The sequence below is a fragment of the Procambarus clarkii genome, chromosome 10 (assembly GCF_040958095.1).
Source record: "Procambarus clarkii isolate CNS0578487 chromosome 10, FALCON_Pclarkii_2.0, whole genome shotgun sequence".
Lineage (NCBI taxonomy): Eukaryota > Metazoa > Arthropoda > Malacostraca > Decapoda > Cambaridae > Procambarus > Procambarus clarkii.
Genome location: NC_091159.1, coordinates 46,442,068 through 46,464,798, shown reverse-complemented (window position 1 = coordinate 46,464,798; position 22,731 = coordinate 46,442,068). Strand labels below are relative to the sequence as shown.

General features: G+C 37.4%; 1 protein-coding gene across 1 annotated transcript in view; it reads left to right on the top strand.

Moving 5' to 3' along the window:
• Window positions 1-19,910, top strand: part of LOC123774591 (UDP-glucuronic acid decarboxylase 1) — a 28,336-nt gene extending 8,426 nt beyond the window's left edge. The window contains 7 exon segments of the mRNA XM_069322000.1: window positions 134-247; window positions 2,915-3,102; window positions 4,220-4,352; window positions 5,574-5,683; window positions 5,685-5,708; window positions 5,845-5,943; window positions 18,901-19,910. Coding sequence (XP_069178101.1) covers window positions 134-247; window positions 2,915-3,102; window positions 4,220-4,352; window positions 5,574-5,683; window positions 5,685-5,708; window positions 5,845-5,943; window positions 18,901-18,906 — 674 coding nt within the window. The 3' untranslated portion in view covers window positions 18,907-19,910.
• The last annotated feature ends 2,821 nt before the right edge of the window (window positions 19,911-22,731 follow it).

Below are 22,731 nucleotides of genomic sequence, written 5' to 3'. Positions count from 1 at the left end.
TCTTAAGACTTGAGTATTATAAGGATTGTATTAGATACAGTATAATGATGAGAGTGGCTTCCATATTAGTTGTCATGTGCTGAACAAAGAATTATATACTGTATATCAACTAAGAAAAATGACTTATGTACAGGACTGGCTAAGCGAGTGGGTGCGAGAGTACTGATTGCCAGCACCTCGGAGGTGTATGGTGATCCCGAGGTGCATCCGCAGACTGAGGCTTACTGGGGCCATGTTAATCCTATTGGTAAGTTTTGACTGCCTTTATTTTGACAATGTCCTCTTATACTTCCTCCTTTCTTTAGGATTGTTTAAATATCCTTTTGCTCTGTGTAAGAGAGTACGGTACATGGAAACATTCTGTAATGCCTTCAGGTGGAAAAAGTGTTGGTGATGAAACAGTTCGTGTTCCCATTGTCAGGGACAGGAAGCTTGTCAGTTTTATCAAGGCTACTCTAGGTCAACGACTGACCTTCATCAGTGTGCAACTGACAATATTTGCCTAACTCTTATGTACCCATTTCCTGCTAGGTGCATGAAAACATGCCAAAGCATTTCCAGTCCTATATGGTAATCAAACTTGAGACCCTAGGACCTTCTGGTCGAGAATTGACTGCACTGACTACTGTGTTGCAGAAATCTTGGTAAATTGCTGAACTATTTAGAGAAAGTTGTGCACAAGGCCACCCCTACCTACCATTGGAGTTCCTAGGGGCAAGGGAAAATTATCTAATTTTTATGTAGGATTTCAAGCAAATCATTACGTTTCCAATGCGCTGCACAGTAATATATATTTTGCAATGTGGATATGTTCTGAGAAAGTCATTAAAAATAACCCTTTTTACTTTTTAAAGGGGTTTAAGTTCCAGACATTCTCAGTCTCCTTATCTTTACTGGACACCTTGAGTAGTTTGGGACATCTTGACTTGAAACCGTGTTAGGGGTACCTTTGTGTGTGTGTGTGTCAGGGGGGTACCTTTACGTGTGTCAGGGGGAGTACCTCTGTGTGTGTTCAGTGGGTACCTCTGTGTGTGTTCAGTGGGTACCTCTGTGTGTGTTCAGTGGGTACCTCTGTGTGTGTTCAGTGGGTACCTCTGTGTGTGTTCAGTGGGTACCTCTGTGTGTGTTCAGGGGGGTACTTCTGTGTGTGTTCAGGGGGTATCTTTGTGTGTGTTCAGGAGGGTACCTTTGTGTGTGTTCAACGGGTACCTCTGTGTGTGTGTTCAACGGGTACCTCTGTGTGTGTGTTCAACGGGTACCTCTGTGTGTGTGTTCAACGGGTACCTCTGTGTGTGTTCAGGGGGTACCTGTATGTGTGTGTTCAGGGGGTACCTGTGTGTGTGTGTTCAGGGGGTATCTTTGTGTGTGTTCAGGAGGGTACCTTTGTGTGTGTTCAACGGGTACCTCTGTGTGTGTTCAACGGGTACCTCTGTGTGTGTGTTCAACGGGTACCTCTGTGTGTGTTCAGGGGGTACCTGTATGTGTGTGTTCAGGGGGTACCTGTGTGTGTGTGTTCAGGGGGTACCTGTGTGTGTGTGTGTTCAGGGGGTACCTGTGTGTGTGTGTGTTCAGGGGGTACCTGTGTGTGTGTGTGTTCAGGGGGTACCTGTGTGTGTGTGTGTTCAGGGGGTACCTGTGTGTGTGTGTGTTCAGGGGGTACCTGTGTGTGTGTGTGTTCAGGGGGTACCTGTGTGTGTGTGTGTTCAGGGGGTACCTGTGTGTGTGTGTGTTCAGGGGGTACCTGTGTGTGTGTGTGTTCAGGGGGTACCTGTGTGTGTGTGTGTTCAGGGGGTACCTGTGTGTGTGTGTGTTCAGGGGGTACCTGTGTGTGTGTGTGTTCAGGGGGTACCTGTGTGTGTGTGTGTTCAGGGGGTACCTGTGTGTGTGTGTGTTCAGGGGGTACCTGTGTGTGTGTGTGTTCAGGGGGTACCTGTGTGTGTGTGTGTGTTCAGGGGGTACCTGTGTGTGTGTGTGTTCAGGGGGTACCTGTGTGTGTGTGTGTTCAGGGGGTACCTGTGTGTGTGTGTGTTCAGGGGGTACCTGTGTGTGTGTGTGTTCAGGGGGTACCTGTGTGTGTGTGTGTTCAGGGGGTACCTGTGTGTGTGTGTGTTCAGCGGGTACCTCTGTGTGTGTTCAGCGGGTACCTCTGTGTGTGTTCAGCGGGTACCTCTGTGTGTGTTCAGTTGGTACCTTTACGTGTGTCAGGGGTACCTTTACGTGTGTCGGGGTACCTTTACGTGTACTCGCCTAGTTGTGCTTGCAGGGGTTCAGCTCTGACTCTTTGGTCCCACTTCTCAACTGTCAATCAACTGGTGTACAGATTTATGAACCTACTAGACTCTATCATCTCTACATTTGAAACTGTGCATTGGTACCTTTACTCAACACCTTGTGTAGCTCGGTATCTTTACTCGGTGCATTTTGTAGCTCTGGGTGCCTTGACCTGACACCTTGTGTAGCTCAGGATGCCATTACACATTCCTAGTCCTTTGCTAATTTTATGATGCATTATTTGCTTTCTTTGTTGTACAGTAATGTTGTGCTCAAATTTCTCCTCTAAACTTCAGAGTCTTTCATATTTACGTAACATATCCCATGGCCTCAAATACAGGATATTGTGATTTGTACTCCATTTATGATATGCTAAAAATTAAACATGAATAACTGAAGCTGTTTAGCAATTACTTCCATTTAAATTTAGTTTATTTAGGTCTACAAGAGCCACAGTAATTCTGTATACAATCTACAATAACATAATGCTAAGCTATTATTAAATTTCAATACAGTATGTTTCAGGTACTTTCCCACGGTATTCTACTGGAATTGCACTAGCGGAGTAGATCAAAATTTTTGGCGATTACAATCTTATGAATTTTTCATACAACTCTTATTTTCATTAAGCATTGATTTTCAGGTCCTCGTGCCTGTTATGACGAAGCAAAAAGAGTATCGGAGACTTTGGCTTATTCATACCATAGACAGGAAAACGTGGAAGTAAGAGTAGCACGTATTTTTAACACGTATGGTCCACGTATGCATATGAACGATGGGAGAGTTGTCTCAAACTTCATCCTACAGGCACTTACGGGCAAGGATTTAACTGTAAGTTATAATAACTTTAATATGACGTATTAGTGAACCTTATTAGTAGAGTGAAACCCTTGTAACTTACAATACAAACCCTTGTAACAGTAATTGGCTATCAGGGAAACTTGGCTAACAATCACACTTAGATTTGCGTGGAGTTCATCTTTAATGTCAATTTGCTGAAAATATGTCTCTAGTATAAATAAGAAATTGTGATAATAGTTCCACAGTTAAAGATAAGATTGTGCTCTGTTTTTTTTTGTTTTTGTTTTAATACATCTGGTCTTTCACTGTGAAAATCTATAAATTATCAGGTTTTTTCTCACATCTCTCAACTCGCCCATAGCCTTGATTTAATCCCCTTTGCCGGTTCCCTGTTTGTCCCAGATGATCAGTTGTTGGAGTCACTCAAACTGTCTGAGGGTCAACCAGGCCTTTGTATCACGTAATTTTCTGCTGTGCTCTATCCACGTTGCCACTGTGTGGTCGCTTATAAACCCTCTGACAACGGTTCACCAAGTGTCTTTGGTCTTCAGGTCCTAGTTTAATACATGTCCAATTGGCTCTTTTTTCTTAGATTTAACTACTTGGGAAAGTTTTCCAAATTTTATGTTTATTATGTTCGATGCCTGTCTTTTATGTCTGAAATTATGTCTAGCTCAAAAATAGGGTGCTGAGAATATTGAGGGCTTCAGTAGTCCCTGAGCTTGATTAAATGTAGTATGCTGCCATCTAGTGGTAATTAGAGATAGTGGCTAGTGGTAATTTAGTAGTTAGCAGAGCATTAATTGGTTTTCCTATTGCATCTGAGGTTTTACTTGCAAGGGCCATTGAGAATTCTGATTTTTTCTGCTTAGTATGACAGCAAAATGGCCCTTTTGTTAGTGCATAGAGAATTTTCTCGTCTATCCTTAATTTAAGTGTTAGGACCTTAATGAAGATACCGTACCTTGCTGTCACGAAGCAGGTCAACAAAGACCAGTAGACCAGAGTGTTTTATCGTTTGGTTAGGAAGCAACTGGGGGGCACTCAAAAGTAGTGTTTCAGTATTCTCAATGTTATATCTTATATGAATGTTAATTGTTAAGAACTTGATGAGTAGATATAACATTGGCACAACAATGTTTTACAGATTTATGGCTCAGGGAAGCAAACAAGGTCATTCCAGTACGTTAGCGACTTGGTTGATGGACTTATTAAACTTCAGAACTCCAATTATTCATTACCAGTCAATATTGGCAACCCTGAAGAACATACTATTGAAGGTAAGCTGGTACTAAATGTATATTACAATACATTTCCGGCTCAACTCTGAGCTCGGAATTTTTTTATTGTAGATCTTTTATTGCCCTTTTTCTTGGTCATTCTGGCAATGTCTTAATGACATCACCAAATAGTGAGCCGTTACATTAGCGGTTTTTAGTTTGTACAAAAATTGACCTAGTTTTATAAGCAACAACAACAACATTCTAGGTGTAATAAGGTGACTTACAAAAAAATTAATAATTATTAATCAGACAAATATAATAAAAACATTCTGCCTTGATAAAATGTTTGGAGTCACTGGCATATATAATAAAAATAATTTAAATATTTCCAGTGGTTTTCACATATTTCAAATAAGGATATTAATTAATTCGTACTTATTATAATGAAAGGAAGCATCATTACCACTCAGTATTTAAAGATTATAATTTCTCAACACTTCTTAAATACATAACTAACAATCCCATTTCACTCAAATATTGTAATTTATTTAAACCCATTCCCAGAAGAACTGAAAAGACATTAAAGACCTGAATTTTCACTCGGCACTAGCGAGAAAATTGTGCCAGTCTTGTGGAACACAAGTTCTTAATTTGTTTGGAAGCTTTAAGAGCTTTGCTGAACTAAGTTCCTGGTCCACTAGACTCTTTAGCCATAAATATGGCTAAATTATGTTCATTGTACATAGCAGTGTTGAGAAATGTGCTTCACACATGTATTTTTTTCGAGATTGTCACTGTGTAGCTGAAGCTTGTAACCCAACCCATCCACACACACACGTGCAAAGAAATGGAAGTGCTCACCTAGTTGTGCTTGCAGGGGGTTGAGCTTTGGCTCTTTGGTCCCACCTCTTCAACTGTCAATTGACTGGTACATGCTGCTGCTTCACATAATCACTTAAAGGTGATGATGCTTCAGTACCATCCTGGATCCTTATCGACTTGATGAGGGTCTAGGACTTATCAAAATGTTATCAATTTCATTTCGTGTGTGTGTATGTTGGGTTATGTGATTGGCTAGTGATATTACTGTTGCTGATCAGAATGTTGAATCGTAGCAGTGTGCGTTAGCTGTGCTAGGTGGCAGGTGTCCGCAGAGGTTGTCCCTGTGTTGCTGTTAAAAAATTAAGGAAAATCAGTCTAGTAATCAAATTGTATTTGTTAGTTAAGTAAACCATATGAATGCAATGTGAAAAACCTTGAAATATTTTGTATTTACAGAATTTGCAAGGATTATCCACAAGATGGTGGGAGGCAAGAGTCCTATTGTTCATAAAGATGCAGTAGAAGATGATCCTCAGAGACGTAGACCAGACATCACACGGGCCAATCACTGTGCTTGGTTGGCAGCCCTTAGTAAGTTTGCATCAAACAATCATTGTACACGCATGGTTTCATTAGACGACTCTGCAGGCACTGGAGTTGTTTGGTGTATGTTGTTTGGGGTGTAGCCTTTTAAAACAAAATTATTACTGTTTCTTTTATTTTGCAGGTTTCACTTCAGACAGGCATTGAGAAAACTGTACAGTATTTCCACAGAGAGTTGAGAAGATCGAAACATTCTGAAAGAAACCTCCATAGTCCAGTGGATGTAAGTAACATGGATGAAGTTCAGAAACCTGAAGATTACACTGATCTCTAAAATTTAACATTTATCTCCCTGAAATATAATAAAGATGTGTTGCACATAAATGAAATTTTAACTTATATTCTCATCATATGTAGTGTTGTGAATGAGCTGTTTATATGACTAATAATTTATTATATTGTCAACTCCCAAACCTTAAATCAAGAGGCAGTAGGGCTTATTTCACATGACATGGGTTAATACCTTGGCAAGGTAGGTGAGAGCTCGGTTGAGGAATTACAAAAGTAGAAAGTTATAATATATAGCATAGATTGTTCAACGGTCACCCATAGAAACACTAGCTGTATGAAAGATGTTTCCTATATTTTTGTTTGCCTTACTTCACATTGCATGTCAACCAGATACTGTTCTTAAACATAAACATTGCATCCATTAAGGTGATCGGACGTTGCTAAGGAACATAGTTGCATCCATTAAGGTGATCTGATGTCGCTACCAAACATAACATTGCATCCATTAAGGTGATCTGATGTCGCTACCAAACATAACATTGCATCCATTAAGGTAATCTGATGTTGCTTCCAAACATAACATTGCATCCATTAAGGTAATCTGATGTTGCTACCAAACATAACATTGCATCCATTAAGGTGATCTGATGTTGCTACCAAACATAACATTGCAGCCATTAAGGTGATCTGATGTCGCTACCAAACACAACATTGCCTACTGTAAGGCTCCTGTAGCACAATGGTCAGTGCAGTTTGTTCACAACTGAAAAATACTGGGCACAATTCCTGCAGAGGACAGGCAGTTGGTCACATTTCCTTTTGCCCAATTCGTCTGTTCACCAAGCAGTATAAAGGTACCCGGGAGTTGGGCGACTTTTATATGTTGCATCATGGGAAGGTTAGCCATTGGTCTAGGAGGATGTTGTTGAGCTTAAGGGGCTCGGTGACAGTGCACCGAAACTTCCTCAAACGCACTCAGTTTTTTAGGTTAATAATATCTTCAGGGTAAATGCTCCAACTTTTCCTAATGGATCAACATCATACCATGAACAGAAGTATTAAAAAAAAATAGAAACAAAAATTTCACAATTTCAAAATAGTTTTAAAAATATTAAAATGTCACCAAATGTTATTTTATTCATTATGGTCTCAGAATAGCATATAATGTTCAGGTTCCTCACTGAAAAATATTGTTGGAGAGTATAGTTTACTGTAAAACATTTTTTCAATGTGGCCGTCCAAATATGTGCAAAATTTAGACGCAAAAAAATGTATAACTCCAAACGTTATGGCTTTGACTAAACGACAGCAAGGAAATCTTAGAACTAAGAACTTTGCACATGCGTAAAAATGGTGAGACTCGGTCAGAAACTGAATTTTTGGAGCTGTTTCAAAGTTTCAATTCCTGTTTTAGAGGTACCTGAAGTTGAAGTTACCCACAATAAATATAGTAGTTCTAATTAATGAATTTTCTTGTATGTTTTAATAAATATTGCTTGGCTTTCGTACTCGAATATGTGAAGGTAAGTTGTAGGTAAGTATGTGTTGAAATGAAGTCAAGAAAAAATAACCCTCCAAAAAACAAAATATAGGGATAGGTTAGGGATAACAAACACATATATATTGCAGTATATATATATATTGCAGTATATATATATTGCAGTATATATATATTGCAGTAACTTTACTGCCCATGTATAAGTGATAAGGCCCTCGTCTGGCCCTCATTCATCAATACAACCTAAAATGACGAAGAAAATAGTTTGAAATCTGTAAATAAATTGATCCCAAAAAATAAATCAACTGCCACCTGTGGCTGATTAAAATGTTGACCAATTTTGTTCCAACTAAACATGCTTAGTGCCGGATATGTATTCTAAAGATGTAGAAGTCAACAAAATCCGCATAGAAACAAAGGAGAGAAAAAAAAAAAGTGGTTGTCAGCTTTACGTACAAAGGGACACAAGAAATATTGCCATTGGGCAATGTATTTATATGATATATAATAAAATACAGCATAATAACATAATAATTCATTATTATGTGTGAAATCTGGCTCTCCAGGTTGCACCAGCCGCATATACACTTTGTAGACCCCGCCTTACTACTACACGTCTTCTTTGTGCATTGGACAGGTGCTTACATCTCTTTATCCCTGATTGCCAGTAAATAAGAGGTGTTATGGTTATTATCAGTACCGGTTGCCGCCCGTTGCGCATGCATTTATTTTTTACAAATTTGTAAAAAAATCCATTTCTTAACATATTGGGATGAAATTTTCATGACGCCTATGCAAAATAATGGGAGATTTGTTCAAAATTGTTCACTATTTTTAATTTTTTGGAAAATACTGTCACCAGGCCCCTTAACAGTCTTCTTGCTCATGTAAATGAAAAACTGTTCATTTGTACTGTACTGTATATCCTTTAGTAAGATTTGATGCTGTTATTTCAACAAACATAATTGTTGACATAGTTGTTTTCACTGTATATCTCTTTGAGATTTATCTCTTCATAGTTAGTTTTGTTATTTCGTGTTTTCTCTACTCCTAGATCTCTTCTTGTTCATATTAAACAAGTTGGGGCATATTCTTTTCACAATCATAGTTTTCTGAAGAGTCCTGGTGACTCGGTGAAGTCATCTCAATGAGATTGCTCTTATCTTCTCACGTCTCTTATCATATTAGTTGTGGGAGTTCTGCTCTGCCACCACCCCGTTGGGAAAGCCTGAGGTGGGCCCATAGGTACTTTTCACTCATCTCGGACATCTGTTCTCTTCAGGGAAGTGGGGTGAAGGTTTGCTCCTGGGGTCCAGTTTTTCTCGTCTCCGCTTCCTGGTGTGTGTGTTTACCTGGCTGCTTCCTGAGAGTTTGTTGTGACCTATAATAATATATATTTAATGAGAAAAATTACTAAGTCGTCACAGCAAAGGAGTAGAGTGAATGACCAGTGGTGTGGGTGGGGAGCTTGAATCCTGTTTCCTGACCTCATGTCTCTACTTTGCTTTAGTACCTGGCATCTGTTCTCTCTGGTAAGTCTCGTTTTTCTTCTTTGGTGAGAAGAAAAACGTCTTGGACATTTTCAACAGGGAAAACCTTCCCTGTTTCTTCAGGAAGCCACCAAAGGGCTCCTCCAGAAACCCAGCGTTGAATGTAATAGCATGTATCTTTCTGAACTGAGCTCCATTGGCTCCCTCACACCCTCCCTCCCTTCTATGTTCACTGGTTGTTGGATGTGGGATTCATCTGCTCCAGGACTTGGGAGATCTGTGGAGGACCGAGGCTCTGGGGGTTCCCCTGTTGGCCATTTGTTGATGATCATTTTGTTTGCATTGTTTGAAGTTTGGCAGTTTTCGAGGTTCGGTTCTTGTGAACCTTGCAGTTGTCTGTATTGCTTCTCTGACTTCAGGATACTATCCTGGTGGGTTGGCAGAATGTCAGCTGGTCAGGTTCAGACGTCGACTCAGGTAGATGGCGCTGAGGTGCAGTGTGCAGGTGCGCGGTCGGCGAGTCACCAATCAGGAGCAGGCAGGCTGGGATGGGTAGTTTGCTGGTTGACGACGAGCCGGTGTGGAGGGTGTGTGGAGTAGGGGGGGGTACTTGGGTACGTTTTGCCTCCTGGTCAAAACGTTTTGTGCTACCGGTGACGTATCTTGAATGTAGCATCTTATACTTGTAGAATTGACGTAACTTTAAGTAGGGAAGAGCAGGCTCAATCTCTCTTGAAAAAGATTATCGTCACAACATTCAGCGCTGGGTTTTTGCAAGTGTGACGATTACTTTAAGAATGCAAAATCTCCAACAAATGTTCAATTATGACTTTCAAGAAATATGCAGTTTTCACGTTACTTGTTAAATCAGCAACAGGTTTAACTAGCAAGTATGAAGAAGATTAATCGGCACTGAAGAATTCTTGTCGTACAATAGGAATGAGGCCAATGTGTCTTCAGGAATGAGGCCAATCAACCCTCCTGTACTGCTGTAATAGTGAGGTAATGACTTGGTGTCAGAGTTTTATCTTCAGTACAATTGACATTTAATTTATTTGTAGTCTTCAATACACTGTAACAAAGTTGGTTGTAGTAGACAAAAGTATCATTTATTTCAAGTTGTAAATAAAAGAATGCATGGATAATTGTAGCATTATCAATATTGGATCCAAGACATGTATAGTAATTGTGCACTTAATATGTATGTATGTGTGTTGGTGTATGTATGTGTATTATATATATATATATATATATATATATATATATATATATATATATATATATACTGTATATATATATTATAATATATTATATTATATTATATATATATATATATATATATATATATATATATATATACTGTATATATATATTATAATATATTATATTATATTATATTATATATATATAATATATATATATAATATATATATAATATAATGAGATGAGATGGAGATCAAGATCAGAGTGTGTCGACACAGGATAAAACACTTCGCTGCTGCTTATTCACTGTAGATACCACAAGTCACATGTATAAACTCTCAAGTAATAAGTTTTAGTCAAACACGAGCGATAAAATGTTTCGTCTAAAAATTATACGTTTTAAATAATAATTACTAGTGTAATTATTGTTAATTAAAAAATTAACATAGTGTATTGTACCCTGCAGCAACAATCTGGTATTCTCTACAGGATTTAATGAATTATAATCTACATCTGAATTTTGAAGGGGGCAATTTTAGAGCAAAATCAATTCTTATTCTATATGGATTCATTATAAAAGAAAGGTCAGATTTTTGAGGTTTTGGATAATGATAATTGGGCAGGTACAGTGCTTGGATAATGATAATTGGGCAGGTACAGTGCTTGGATAATGATAATTGGGCAGGTATAGTGCTTGGATAATGATAATCGGGCAGGTACAGTGCTTGGATAATGATAATTGGGCAGGTATAGTGCTTGGATAATGATAATCGGGCAGGTACAGTGCTTGGATAAGGAAGCCTGAGTGTATTGTCATCTTTTGCTATGCTGATGCTCAAGTATCTACTCACACGTGTATTATTTAGAGGATTAGAGTAGGCTGCTATAGGTAGTACTATATAGTCTTGTTTTACCGATACTATATATACTGTGTGTGTATATATATATTATTAATATTGTGACGGTAACGCGTTGGTGTTCGGCTGTTTAAGGCTAGGGGTATGGCCTCGTCACATAGTTATAAAAAAAAATAGAAAAAAACTGGAACTTCGTCTGTGGTAAGGTAAGGAGAAGACACACAAAACACAAATAAACTTTAACAATGAAATTTTAATTACGTTAAATAAATCAAAACATGAATAAAAGGGACAAACAAATTCGTATAATAAAATCAATCAATCAAAATAATAAGAATAATTAAATGACACAATGAAAAGTTACGTTAAGACAAAATAACAAGAAGTGCAATACAAAAATAAATGTAAGGTGCTGGAATATTGGCTTTAAGCTATCACCTCTCTCAGTACACGCTTACGTCTAGCCGGGAGAAGTGTTAACTGCGAAAGCACTGAATATTCTGAGGTCTGAGGTCGTGGCGACCCCAGACATCAAGTAGTATGGGGGGTGGAGTGCAGTTGCAGCCCGGCCGGCGACCAATCAGAGGAGCCGGCAGCAAGACGGGTAGTTTGGCGGTTTGAGTCTGAGCAGGTGTCCCTGGCTGCATGCGTTTTGCTCTCTGGCAAACCTTGCTGGTGTTGTTGTCGTTGTTGGACATTTCTTCCATAGTAGTTTTATATAGTTTTAACGACGTAATTGTGGAGGGAAGAGCAGGCTCAATCTCTTGAAGGAGATTATCGTCACAATATATTGTGGATTTTTATGAAAATGGCAAACTATGGGACAGTTTTGTTGTAGATTTGGTGCTGATTTAGTGTCTCGTACATCCAGCAAATTCCCTGGAGGGAACGAGAGGCACTGATGCTTGCATTTACATGCTCCTAGCGTCTTTATCAAACTGTTTGTTCCTCTATGAGCTCGTGGGGCCATTTTCCTTGATTACTTGTCCTGTTGTGGGAGATACTGAAGGCACTACACTTCCACTTTACTAGCAGCAAATTGATTGATATATTTCTAAAGATGACTAATGATTGCTAAAAAGTCATAATTAACCTTGGTCATTATTAAATATTGATTTTTGTGTACCAGTCACAGGACTTGTGTATTTCATTAATGTTCGTCTTAAAAACAACTTGATTTATAAATTTATATAAAGAACTAGTGCTTTTTGTTCCATAAAACTTGAAAATATTAGGCTAAAGGCTAAACTTTATAAGAGAGAGAATTTAACCCAAGTTAGTCTGACATGATTTCCTCTTACAAACTGCATATTTTTACCTAAATCCTGTTTTATAGCACTATATTTTCTCTCCTGACTTCTCTCTATTGTTTCAAGTGTGCACGCTTCTTAATTATTTGTGTATGTCGTCTTGCTTCTCCTAGGTGTGCACCCTTATGCTTGGTTTTTCCGTGTGCATCCCCCTTGCTTGCCTTCCTATTCCTTCATGTGACGTTATCACGGCGCAGTTATTTTGAGTTTTCCACAGATCTGTTTATATTTCCCCGTATCTTACACCGTTAACTTTCTAGTTTGTCAGCCTCTTTCATGACCCCATAAACTTCTTGATGTGCCTTGTGCCGCCTCTGTTGGATGACCTTGTTCATTGTGGCACCCGTATCGGATGACACCTTGTTCATTGTGGCACCCCTATCGGATGACTCCTTGTTCATTGTGCCACCCCTATCGGATGACACCCTGTTCATTGTGCCACCCCTATCGGATGACACCCTGTTCATTGTGCCACCCCTATCGGATGACACCTTGTTCATTGTGCCACCCCTATCGGATGACACCTTGTTCATTGTGCCACCCCTATCGGATGACACCTTGTTCATTGTGCCACCCCTATCGGATGACTCCTTGTTCATTGTGCCACCCCTGTTGGATGACCTTGTTCATTGTGCCACCCCTGTTGGACAACCCCCCCACCTTGTTCAACCTATTGGATGACCCCTCATTGTATTACCCCTGTTGGATGGCCCCTTCTTGTATATGAGTAGTATTCTTGCATGGGCAGTTCTCATGCGATTCATCGCCCCTTCAGAACAATCCATGTCTCGTTTATGCTGTGAAACCTTCTCTTGGGTATTATGAAATTTGATTATCAGATAATTCTTTTAACTTTCATTCCTAAATTTGAAGAAAATGTCAAAGGTATACCAGTAAAGGAATGTGGTTTATAAAGTACTAAAAATTGTAGATGTAATATAAAACTGCAGAAAAAATTTACTATAAAAAATTCAACTAACAAATCATTTTTTACTTACATATTATAGAATTATTTTTCATAAATTTTGTTTTTTGGAATAGAGTTCTCACCTTACTTTTGAGGGCTGATTCCCAGAATGACTGACAAATACCAATAAATTTTTTATATTGCATAACCTGTATTCTGAATAATCTTGTTGGTAAATATAATTTTCAATCTACAGTATAAAACGTACGTGATCAGGTTTACATTCACCAATTCATATTTTCAGTGGCAGTCGCACACCTCCCAACTTCCATAGCACTGGCTGGGCATGCACTAAGTGTGTTGGCCTCGGGCGCTGCTTATGTGTTCGCAAATGTCCACAAAGGGCCAGCAACATTTATAGCGTTGCCCAAAAGTGTTGTACAGCGATTACAAAGTTACTGCGTGTTGTAATTAATGTCTAGTGTTCTTAGACTTGATATATCATACAGAAGTTATAATTTTTATAATAACTTTATACATTTTGTTTAGGTGCCAGGCATATGATATGCTCAAAGTAAAATGTTATAATTCTCCTACATTGGCAGCTTATTACATGCTGCTAGGAATATGTTATGCCATCTTTAGGTTCAGTGCTGTGTGGAGAGACGTTATTGGGAATTGTTTCAGAGTGAGTGGTATGATACTTATATCAAGATTTAAGAGTGAAATTAAATGTGTTGGATTGAATATAAAGTCGGAAAATAAATTAAGAGTAAAGCTGCATCCTTAGGCATGAGAAAGTCTTGCATAAATGTAAATGTGTGACCTTAGCAGTGAAAGGGTTAATGACCAGTATGCCAACAAAATTACTTGAGAGTAATTTGCTTCCCTGAGGTCGAGGCTTAATCATGTCAATACTCATGTCAGTGAGTGCCACCTTGAAAGTGGCACTCACTGCCACCTTCAAGTGGCACTCAAGTGACACACCTTCAAAGTGAGTGGGTGGGCACTCACCCACCTGCGGGCTCTCAATAGCCCGTGCTACTTTGAACTTTTGTTCCAGGTAGCCAATCTTAAACATCATCATCATCATGTCAGTGTGCATGGCATAGTAGACTGAGGATGATCCTATTTCATTTTAGGTGTTTATAAATTGTCATTATATATGGTATAATCCATATTTGTAAATGTTAAATTATCATATTGGACTGCCTTGCTAATTAACATTGTGGAAGATTGTATTGTATACTTTTGACAAGGTCTCCAAGTAATGCAACCACCAGTCAAATAATTCAGTGATAGACTAAACAAATGCAAGAACATAGTGAATTTAGGGTTCAATCTGTCTCCAAATAATGACTAGTCAGATAATCTAAAGGTACTAGAAAATCTTCGGTTTATCTGGGATCAAGTGGCAATTATAAGGTTCGAATCCTCATCACGGTTCCTGTGGATTTTCTCATTAAGTGCAATGTTAACCCCATTTTTTTTAATTATCAAGTAAACACTATATAAGAAGTGCTTCTGTCATTACAGTATTTTTCTCCTCATAAGACTGCTGCCCTTTTATATAAGATTGACCAAGCTTCCTAGCAGAGCTAGTTTCAAAATGCCTCTTTTTTTTATATATATATATTCATAGCAGTTTTAGGCTAGTTAAAACTAGAGCTGCAATTTCTGCTAACTTACCAACTTTCATTTGGCAAGCTTCTCTTACTTGAAATAAAAGTCAAGATTCTTCAAGCATTTTTTCTGTTCAATTAAGAAACCTATATATATCATTCCTTAAAGATGGTAGCTCGATTTTGTGTTCAAAAGTTTGAGCATGGGCACGCTGCGAGGACGCTGTGAATGTTACCATTGTTAGACAGTCATACAGCTCGTAACATTTGAACAAAAGCAAACTTAAGCCTCCATGATTGATGTCAAATGTAAGTGGTTACATAATTGTGGCCCGGGTCTTGAGACCTTACTATAACTGCCTCTCTCTCACAGCTTTCCCGTGTTCTTAACTCCGTGTTCCTAGACAGCTTTCGATTGTCTGAGTATTCTCTTGCATGGTTGTGTAGTGTATAGATTTATTGTTTGTGTTGCATGATGTTTTCATGTTTTGTGTGTGATTTATACAGCATGTCTTTCATTAGACCAATGTTTTGGATGGGGTAAAATAGTTTTATATATGGGAAATTGCATTTAAAGTAAAATACCATTGAATTAAAGTTAAATGATTTTAAGTGCATAATTTCATTGAATTTATTAATAGATTTTTGTACACTTATAAATATTCATGCTGAAATTCATGCCATTGTTACCAGCACTTGTTAACTAGTCCCTATGTTTAAACAACCTAGATAAAAAAAATAGGCATTGTGGAGGAAAACTAGACTGGTAAACCAACTATGAATAAACACTAAATTAAATAAGGGCTTGTGATAGTGTGGCTGTAACGAAGAAACTGACATAAGGACACAAATAACCATCAGACAATCTAAGAGTATGACTACCCTAAAACTAGCAGCAAACAGGAATGAAACAGTTCCAGGGAAAATATTAAAGTTCCACTAAAAAATACCAACATACAGCCTTTAACAAAGAATGTTATATACTGTACAATCGAGGAAAATAAAGCCTTAACTACAGTATTTCTATGCAGGCTTCAACACAGTCTAATCAAGTACAGTAGTTATGAAAACCTAGTCTTCTGTTGCTGGGCTGACCCAAGCGTGGTCCAGGTCTTGTATACAGATGTGGCAACACGATCTCCAGTCTTGGACTTTCTGGGATGTTCTCGTGCATTCTCCGTAGAATACTTCAGTCTGCGCTCGCCTAGGAACAAGTCTGCAGGAGAAACGTTCAATCGTGCAATCGTAATGCCATAAAGTTTTCAAAACCTGAGTAGCAATGATAAGGCATTTCTTCAAAAGTGAAACAGACGTACATATGAAAAGCACAAATTTAACTCATTTTAATTTATTTTTACTACATCTTTTTTTTTTCCCCTTACCCTCAAAATCTTGTGTACTGTAAATAAAAATCAAATACTACACCGCAAGAAAACACACATGCACTGTACCTATCCATTTTTTAGTATCATAGGAAACCGTTGAGTAGTACAGCTTTTGTTATTACACTAATGTACTGTAGTTGAAACAAAATTTGTTTACAACCTTTAAAGCTCTCAAATCTGCAACACTTGTTACTGTGCATTTAAATTGTACCTTACTGTAGTCATAAGCCTCAAGCTCCAATGATTTGTTTGTTGAAAACATTGTCACCCATGTTCAGAAAGATTGTACTACTGTATTAGCTAATTTTTACATTAAGTACCTTGTCAAATCAACAGCTTTATTCATAATTTGCTGTACATTTATAATTGGAAAAGTTTGTATATAGATTGGAGTACATTAATTACATGCAGATCACATAGACATTATCACTATCCGAATCAGACTCTGAATTTTATCCATAACGACACACACAAATGATTACGGTAATGGCTGTTCTGAACGGATGGTTGGCAATCTAAATCAAACTTACACTTTTGGCATAAATTGAGTTACATTTAGCTTGCAGTTTGAAAGGTGATATTTAAAGGCAAAGCAAAGACTGGTTTACCAATAGGATGGTAAGATACTGGTAAAATTTGCCACAAAATTATGATAAGAAAATTAGAAGAAATAAATTACTGTACTGTAATTTGACCATAAAGTTACAGAAATGTGTAGCTTTTATATCTCTCGATTAAAACAAAGTGGTTTTTTGTTCACTTGGATGGTCATTTGTTGTGGTATAGGGGTGATCCAGGGGAAATGTGTAATATGTTAGAGCTGGTGTAAAGTACTTGATTACAGTTGTGAAAGGTACGGGTCGGTCTCTTTCCAGGGGAATGTCTTGTTTGTCACTCAAATTCTATTTTCCTCAACATGGAGTAGAACTAGGACATTTCAATCAAAACTCATCTGATTTTATTATAAATTTTATTGATATAAATGATATCTTGTAAATTTATCTTATAAATTTATATCGGTTAAAGTAAAACAAAAAATAAAAAAACAAATACGATCATTTGTGACAATTCTAATTTAGTAGTAGAGTAATAAAACCGTATTACATTGACAGGTTAACTACAACCTGTCTCCCATTTCCATGGGTATAGGTGGGCCATCAACTTGGGGGAAGAGAGTGTGTGTGTGTGTGTGTGTGTGTAATTTATTTATTTATTTATTATTTATTTATTTATTTATTTATTTATCTCTCTCTCCCCCCCCCCCATTATTTATAACCTCCTTTTACCTGGCTATATTACCTCTTCCCCCAAGTTGATGGCCCACCTATACCCATGGAAATGGGAGACAGGTTGTTGTTAACCTTAACCTCTCATAATATATATGAGAGAGAGAATGTATATATAGATAAAGAGAGAGATATAGAGAGAGTGAGATAGAGATGGGGGGGGCATTCTGCTCTTAGTGTGAAGAAGTTTTGAGAGGAGAGGTGTCCATCCCTGTAGCCTGGTAGTGTAGCGAGTGCGGAGTTAGTTGCTACACAGTGGTGGCTGGTGGGGCCCTCGCATCCTTATGTCTAGAATAGTCAAATAACAAATAGTTTGGAATGAATTTATATTTTATTAGTATTGTACTAGTAAGGTTTATATACAGTATTTGTTTCTATGCAATATTTATCCATGCTTGGGCAATTGCCTCCCCACTGATGAAAGGGGGACACCTCGGCAATGATGATATAATAAATGAACTAGAAAAATTAATTTAAGTATACAATTTTTATAAGGAATGAAGCCTAATGTAGAGTGAACTTGAACATAGTAGTTTCACATGTTTGGAGTTGGTCTATTTTTTCTAGTTTGCTGAATGGGTTCATCTGTAAAACTTAATTCTCTGCTGTTAAGAACATTGTGTTTCTCTCTCCAGGTCAATAGTTAATGATTGTATGTTCACTGAACTGTGAGGAGTAATAGTAGTAGTAGTTTTCTTTCGGTATTTGATGTGTGTGTAGGGAGTTGATTCAGAAATGTAAATAAGTGAATAATTATTTAATAAAAGTCAAAGTATTGTCAGTTGTCAGGAGCATGTGTGTAAAATTTAAACAAGTGGTACAACGGCAGGTGATGTTGGATGAAACATGAAGGGACATTAGTTAATTAAGAATATAACTAAGGAAGCCATTATCATGGAGGTGTGGAGGTATCATGGTTGAAGTATTTTTGAGTGTGGATACCAAGGGAGACCAGAACTTAATGTTTCGTTGGTTAGCGAATGTGAGGGAGGCGGCACCTCGTAGTTGCTACTAGATGTTGCATTGATGAAGTGCCCGCATAAACTGAACTGGGTGCCCTTCACTTTCATGACAGCCACAGTAACTGTTGCACCAAGATGCATTCTGATGCACACCTGCACTATGCATGAATAATGTATGTTTTATATATTCAATTATTTCCTGAATATTTGTAACACATTTAGATTTCAATTCCTGCTTGCTTGATACCTGCTGATGGGGTTCTGGGAGTTCTTCTACTCATGGCCAGTATGGCCATTCATTCTCTCAATAAAAAGGAAATATACATATACCTTATTAGTAAAGCATCATGGTAGGGTTAATAAAATCTTATCCCAAAGAACTAGTATCGACTTAGGCAGTTGAATTTTCTGATATTACTGTATTTACAGATGTGATGACTGACATTGAAAGACTCGAGCCTACAGTAGTTAGTGTGTCCTTACACAAGAGGACACTACTTGCCACAGTGAACAATAGTAACTAAATTGTTTGTGCTTTTGGGTAAGCTTTTCAATATAACATTTTAATTTTTGTACTTGTTGTGAACAGTATTTCCTGGCAGAATGTTTGAAGAATATTCGGAAGTTATTGATACAATCAGTGACCTTAAAAATTATTTTTAAAAGTAGAAAGCCAAAAATACAGTATAAGTGATGTATCAGACAATTTTAATTTGCACTTTTTTATTAAAAAAAGTTTCTCAATGTCACGTATAATCAGATCATTGAATAAAATGCACATTAATCTACAAAACAATGAGAAACAGTACCCTTTGTCAACATAAATCCTTTTCAAATATTTTGGCATAAACTGTATATGACCCGGCTGTTACCAGAATACTGTTTACCGTCTTTGCTCTTGTGACAGGGCAGCTGATCTGACAATAAAGATTGGGACTCGTCTATTTTCTGTCATTACTGTACATGTCAAAGTTGAATGTGGTTGATGGCTGAGGCATGATAAATGTGCAAATAAATAACCAATATTGATAAAACATCAGTGATTTTAAACATATTTAATTTGATTCATGATTTTTAAATGTATGCAGGGAATTGGGGGGGAAAAATCTATACAGGCTAATTACTGGGAGCAGTTGAACAAGTGATGACGGATAAAAGTGAGAAATATCTAGTGTGACACTTGAAGGGCAAGATAAGATGATACAATGCAGATAATCAAGTTTGGTAGGTGCTCGTCAAGGTGAACGTAAGGGGATAATTATAATTTAGGGAGAGCTACATAATTAAATAACTGTATTGGGTTTTCATAATTACAGGCTTACGTTCGTTGAGATATAAATTCTTTCAAAGATGAGTAAGGCACGCTTCAGCATTGGGAAAGTAATATATTATCCAGGAATGGTAATTGGACTTTTTTTTTTTTTTTTTTTTTTTTTTTTGTCACCAAGTCCAAAACTGCTTGAACATGGGTATGCATGTTGCTGCTGCTACCAAATATCTAGCAAGAATTTTCTGACTGAATGGGTTGATACAGTACTTGGAAAGAATGGAAGCAAGCACAATAATTAATTATTCATTTATGTTCATTTTCTATAACTTGATCTTTGGTAAATAGCTCATTAACATGTGTTCTGAGAAATTATTTACCCTTGCAGTATACTGTACAGTACTATATTGGACAAGCCTCCATATATCATGGATCGTGCTTGAATTCTTTGTAAAGAATTTAATTGTGTTTTTAGTTTTTTTGTTTCTGAACATAAAAGTAATTATTATATATCACACCATGGGTCCCAAGAAAGTCAGTGGTAAGGTTCAACCTAAGAAAACCAATGTGAGGATGACGATACAGTAGAGGAAAAACAAAGGGATCATTCATAGTGAGACAATGTGATGTCAAGCTACAGACAAGTGTTAAAACATGGGGAAAAACAAATACTGTATATACCGACTCTTAGTAAGACAAGCAAGCAGTGAGCCACAACCAGGTCCTAGTGGAATGCCTGCAAAACGTGAGAGAGTACCCTAGAAATGTCATCACAGCCTGATGTTATAACGGAAGAAGACTCCCCCTTCCAAATGCTAACACCTCTCCTCCTCCTCCCCCTCCCCCCCTCCTCACCGTCTGCCATACGCCAACAAGAGTCATCAATAAAGGTAAGATATAACTTGTACGTACTGTAGTGTAAAAAATATTTGTAGTATTATTATGCATGAAATGTATTTTCGTTAATATTTTTGGGAATGTGGAACGGATTAATTCAATTTACATTACTGTATTTCTTATGGGAAAATTTGTTTCGGTTTATGAATTTTTGGTTTATGATTCATCTCTGAGAATGGATTAAATTCGTAAACGGAGGTACCACTGTATTAGAAAAAACAATTGTGGCATTTTATATTTTTGTTCGTGTGTGCCATGGAGTTGTCATATGACATGGGTGCACAGTGCAAGAGTTTGAGATCCTGTACATTGTTTATTTTGCTGATAAAAACCATGTGTGTATGCACAGTGCATAAATATGTATTGAACATAACATGCATGCATATTGTACAGCCCATGGATGTATATTGGCAGCTCATGCATGTATATTATGCAGCACATGCATATTGTATGACACATGCATGTATATTGTGCAACACATGCATGTATATTGTATGACATACACATGTATTTACAAATATAGACAACACACACAACTGTGTTGGGAGGATAATTATTACTCTTAATATAGAACTGCCTTTCATGGTTCATTATGGAAATGTAAATAATTAGCACTTCATTCCTAGTCTTAGCATAGACATATCAACTTGCAAATGTATCAGTTTTAAAACTCTGTGTTCTACATGAAGAAAATATTGAAGGTCAAAAGTAAATACAATAAGCGAAGAATGTTAAAACTGGTAAACATTGCACTTTCTTATTATGGGAATATAGTACATGTACTTTATATTTGGAACAAGTTAAGTACATTATAACAAGCTCACACCCGAGTGTGAACCCTTCCAGGCCAAGATGATCCGAGATCAGATCATGGGTCGTATGTAAATTAATTTAACATTCACTCAATTCTAGAATGAATGGGGTAACTGTTAATTCCTAACCTTCAAGCTCGCTGTTTCTACTGTTAAATAGTTTTGTATAATTAACCAATAGTTTGAGCTCACTCTCACCTTGAAAATTATCAGTTATGTTTCAAATGATTCATACTTGTTCAAAATTTCAATTAAAACATCCGGAGAAAGCTCAGTAGAAAAATTCATGCAAACTTTTGCTTCGTATTAGATTAGCAACTTGAGATATGGTGAACCATTTTTCTGGAATTAAATTTATTACAGTATATACATCATCTATAACAAAAATTCCTGCACTTTGGAAATCTGTCGGTAGATAAGCAGATATATTGGTTTATATCGTTTATAGACTGTCCTCTCCCTATTACCCTTCCATTCTGCTCCTTGTCCTCCTCTTCCCCCCTCCCATCATCCCCTAACACCCTCCTCCCTTTCCTTCACTTCTATGACTCCTTCCCTCCCCGATCACCCTCCCTCTCAACATGGCAATAAACCCAAAACTGGAATTTCTGTAGTGAATCAGCTTTTAAATACTGTATAGGTCTTGAAAGTTTGCTACATGCTACACTTTGTTGCTTAAGCCGTGTTGTAGAGGCGAGATGCCTCGTTGTGTAGTCACCTTGAGTAGCCTGGTATTGGATGTTGTTTTAGATTAAGAATACAGTTGCAATACTGGAATAGTGTTTGGGACATTAGTGGATTCGGTTGCATTAACGAAGTTACAGTACTTCTCTCTAACTTCAATGTCTTGGTGGCATTCTGTCTGCTGCGAAAATCTGGACAAGCAACATTGATGTAGCAATGAATCAACATTGGTGCTACATTTATTAATCATTCTTAAGCATGTTTTGCATGCCGGGCTAGTATCATAGCATTCTGTCTGCTGCCGTAAGCATTTCATAGTAAGAACCTTCCAGTTTTACGAGTGAATTTGTCCTATTTAGTTTATTGATATGATCATAGAAGTTAAAGACCCCCACGATACTTAATACCTATAATAATGCTGCAGTATTTTGTAAAATGAAAATGAGTTTAATTTTTTAACAAGCTCTTCTTGTAATTTGTTGCACCTGTTAGCGAATGTTTGATTGCAACGTTGATATGGAAGAGTGTTGCTGGAGCACTTGTGTGATATTTGAGGTGTGTGTGTGTGTGGGTATAATGTAATAGTATACTGTATAGTAA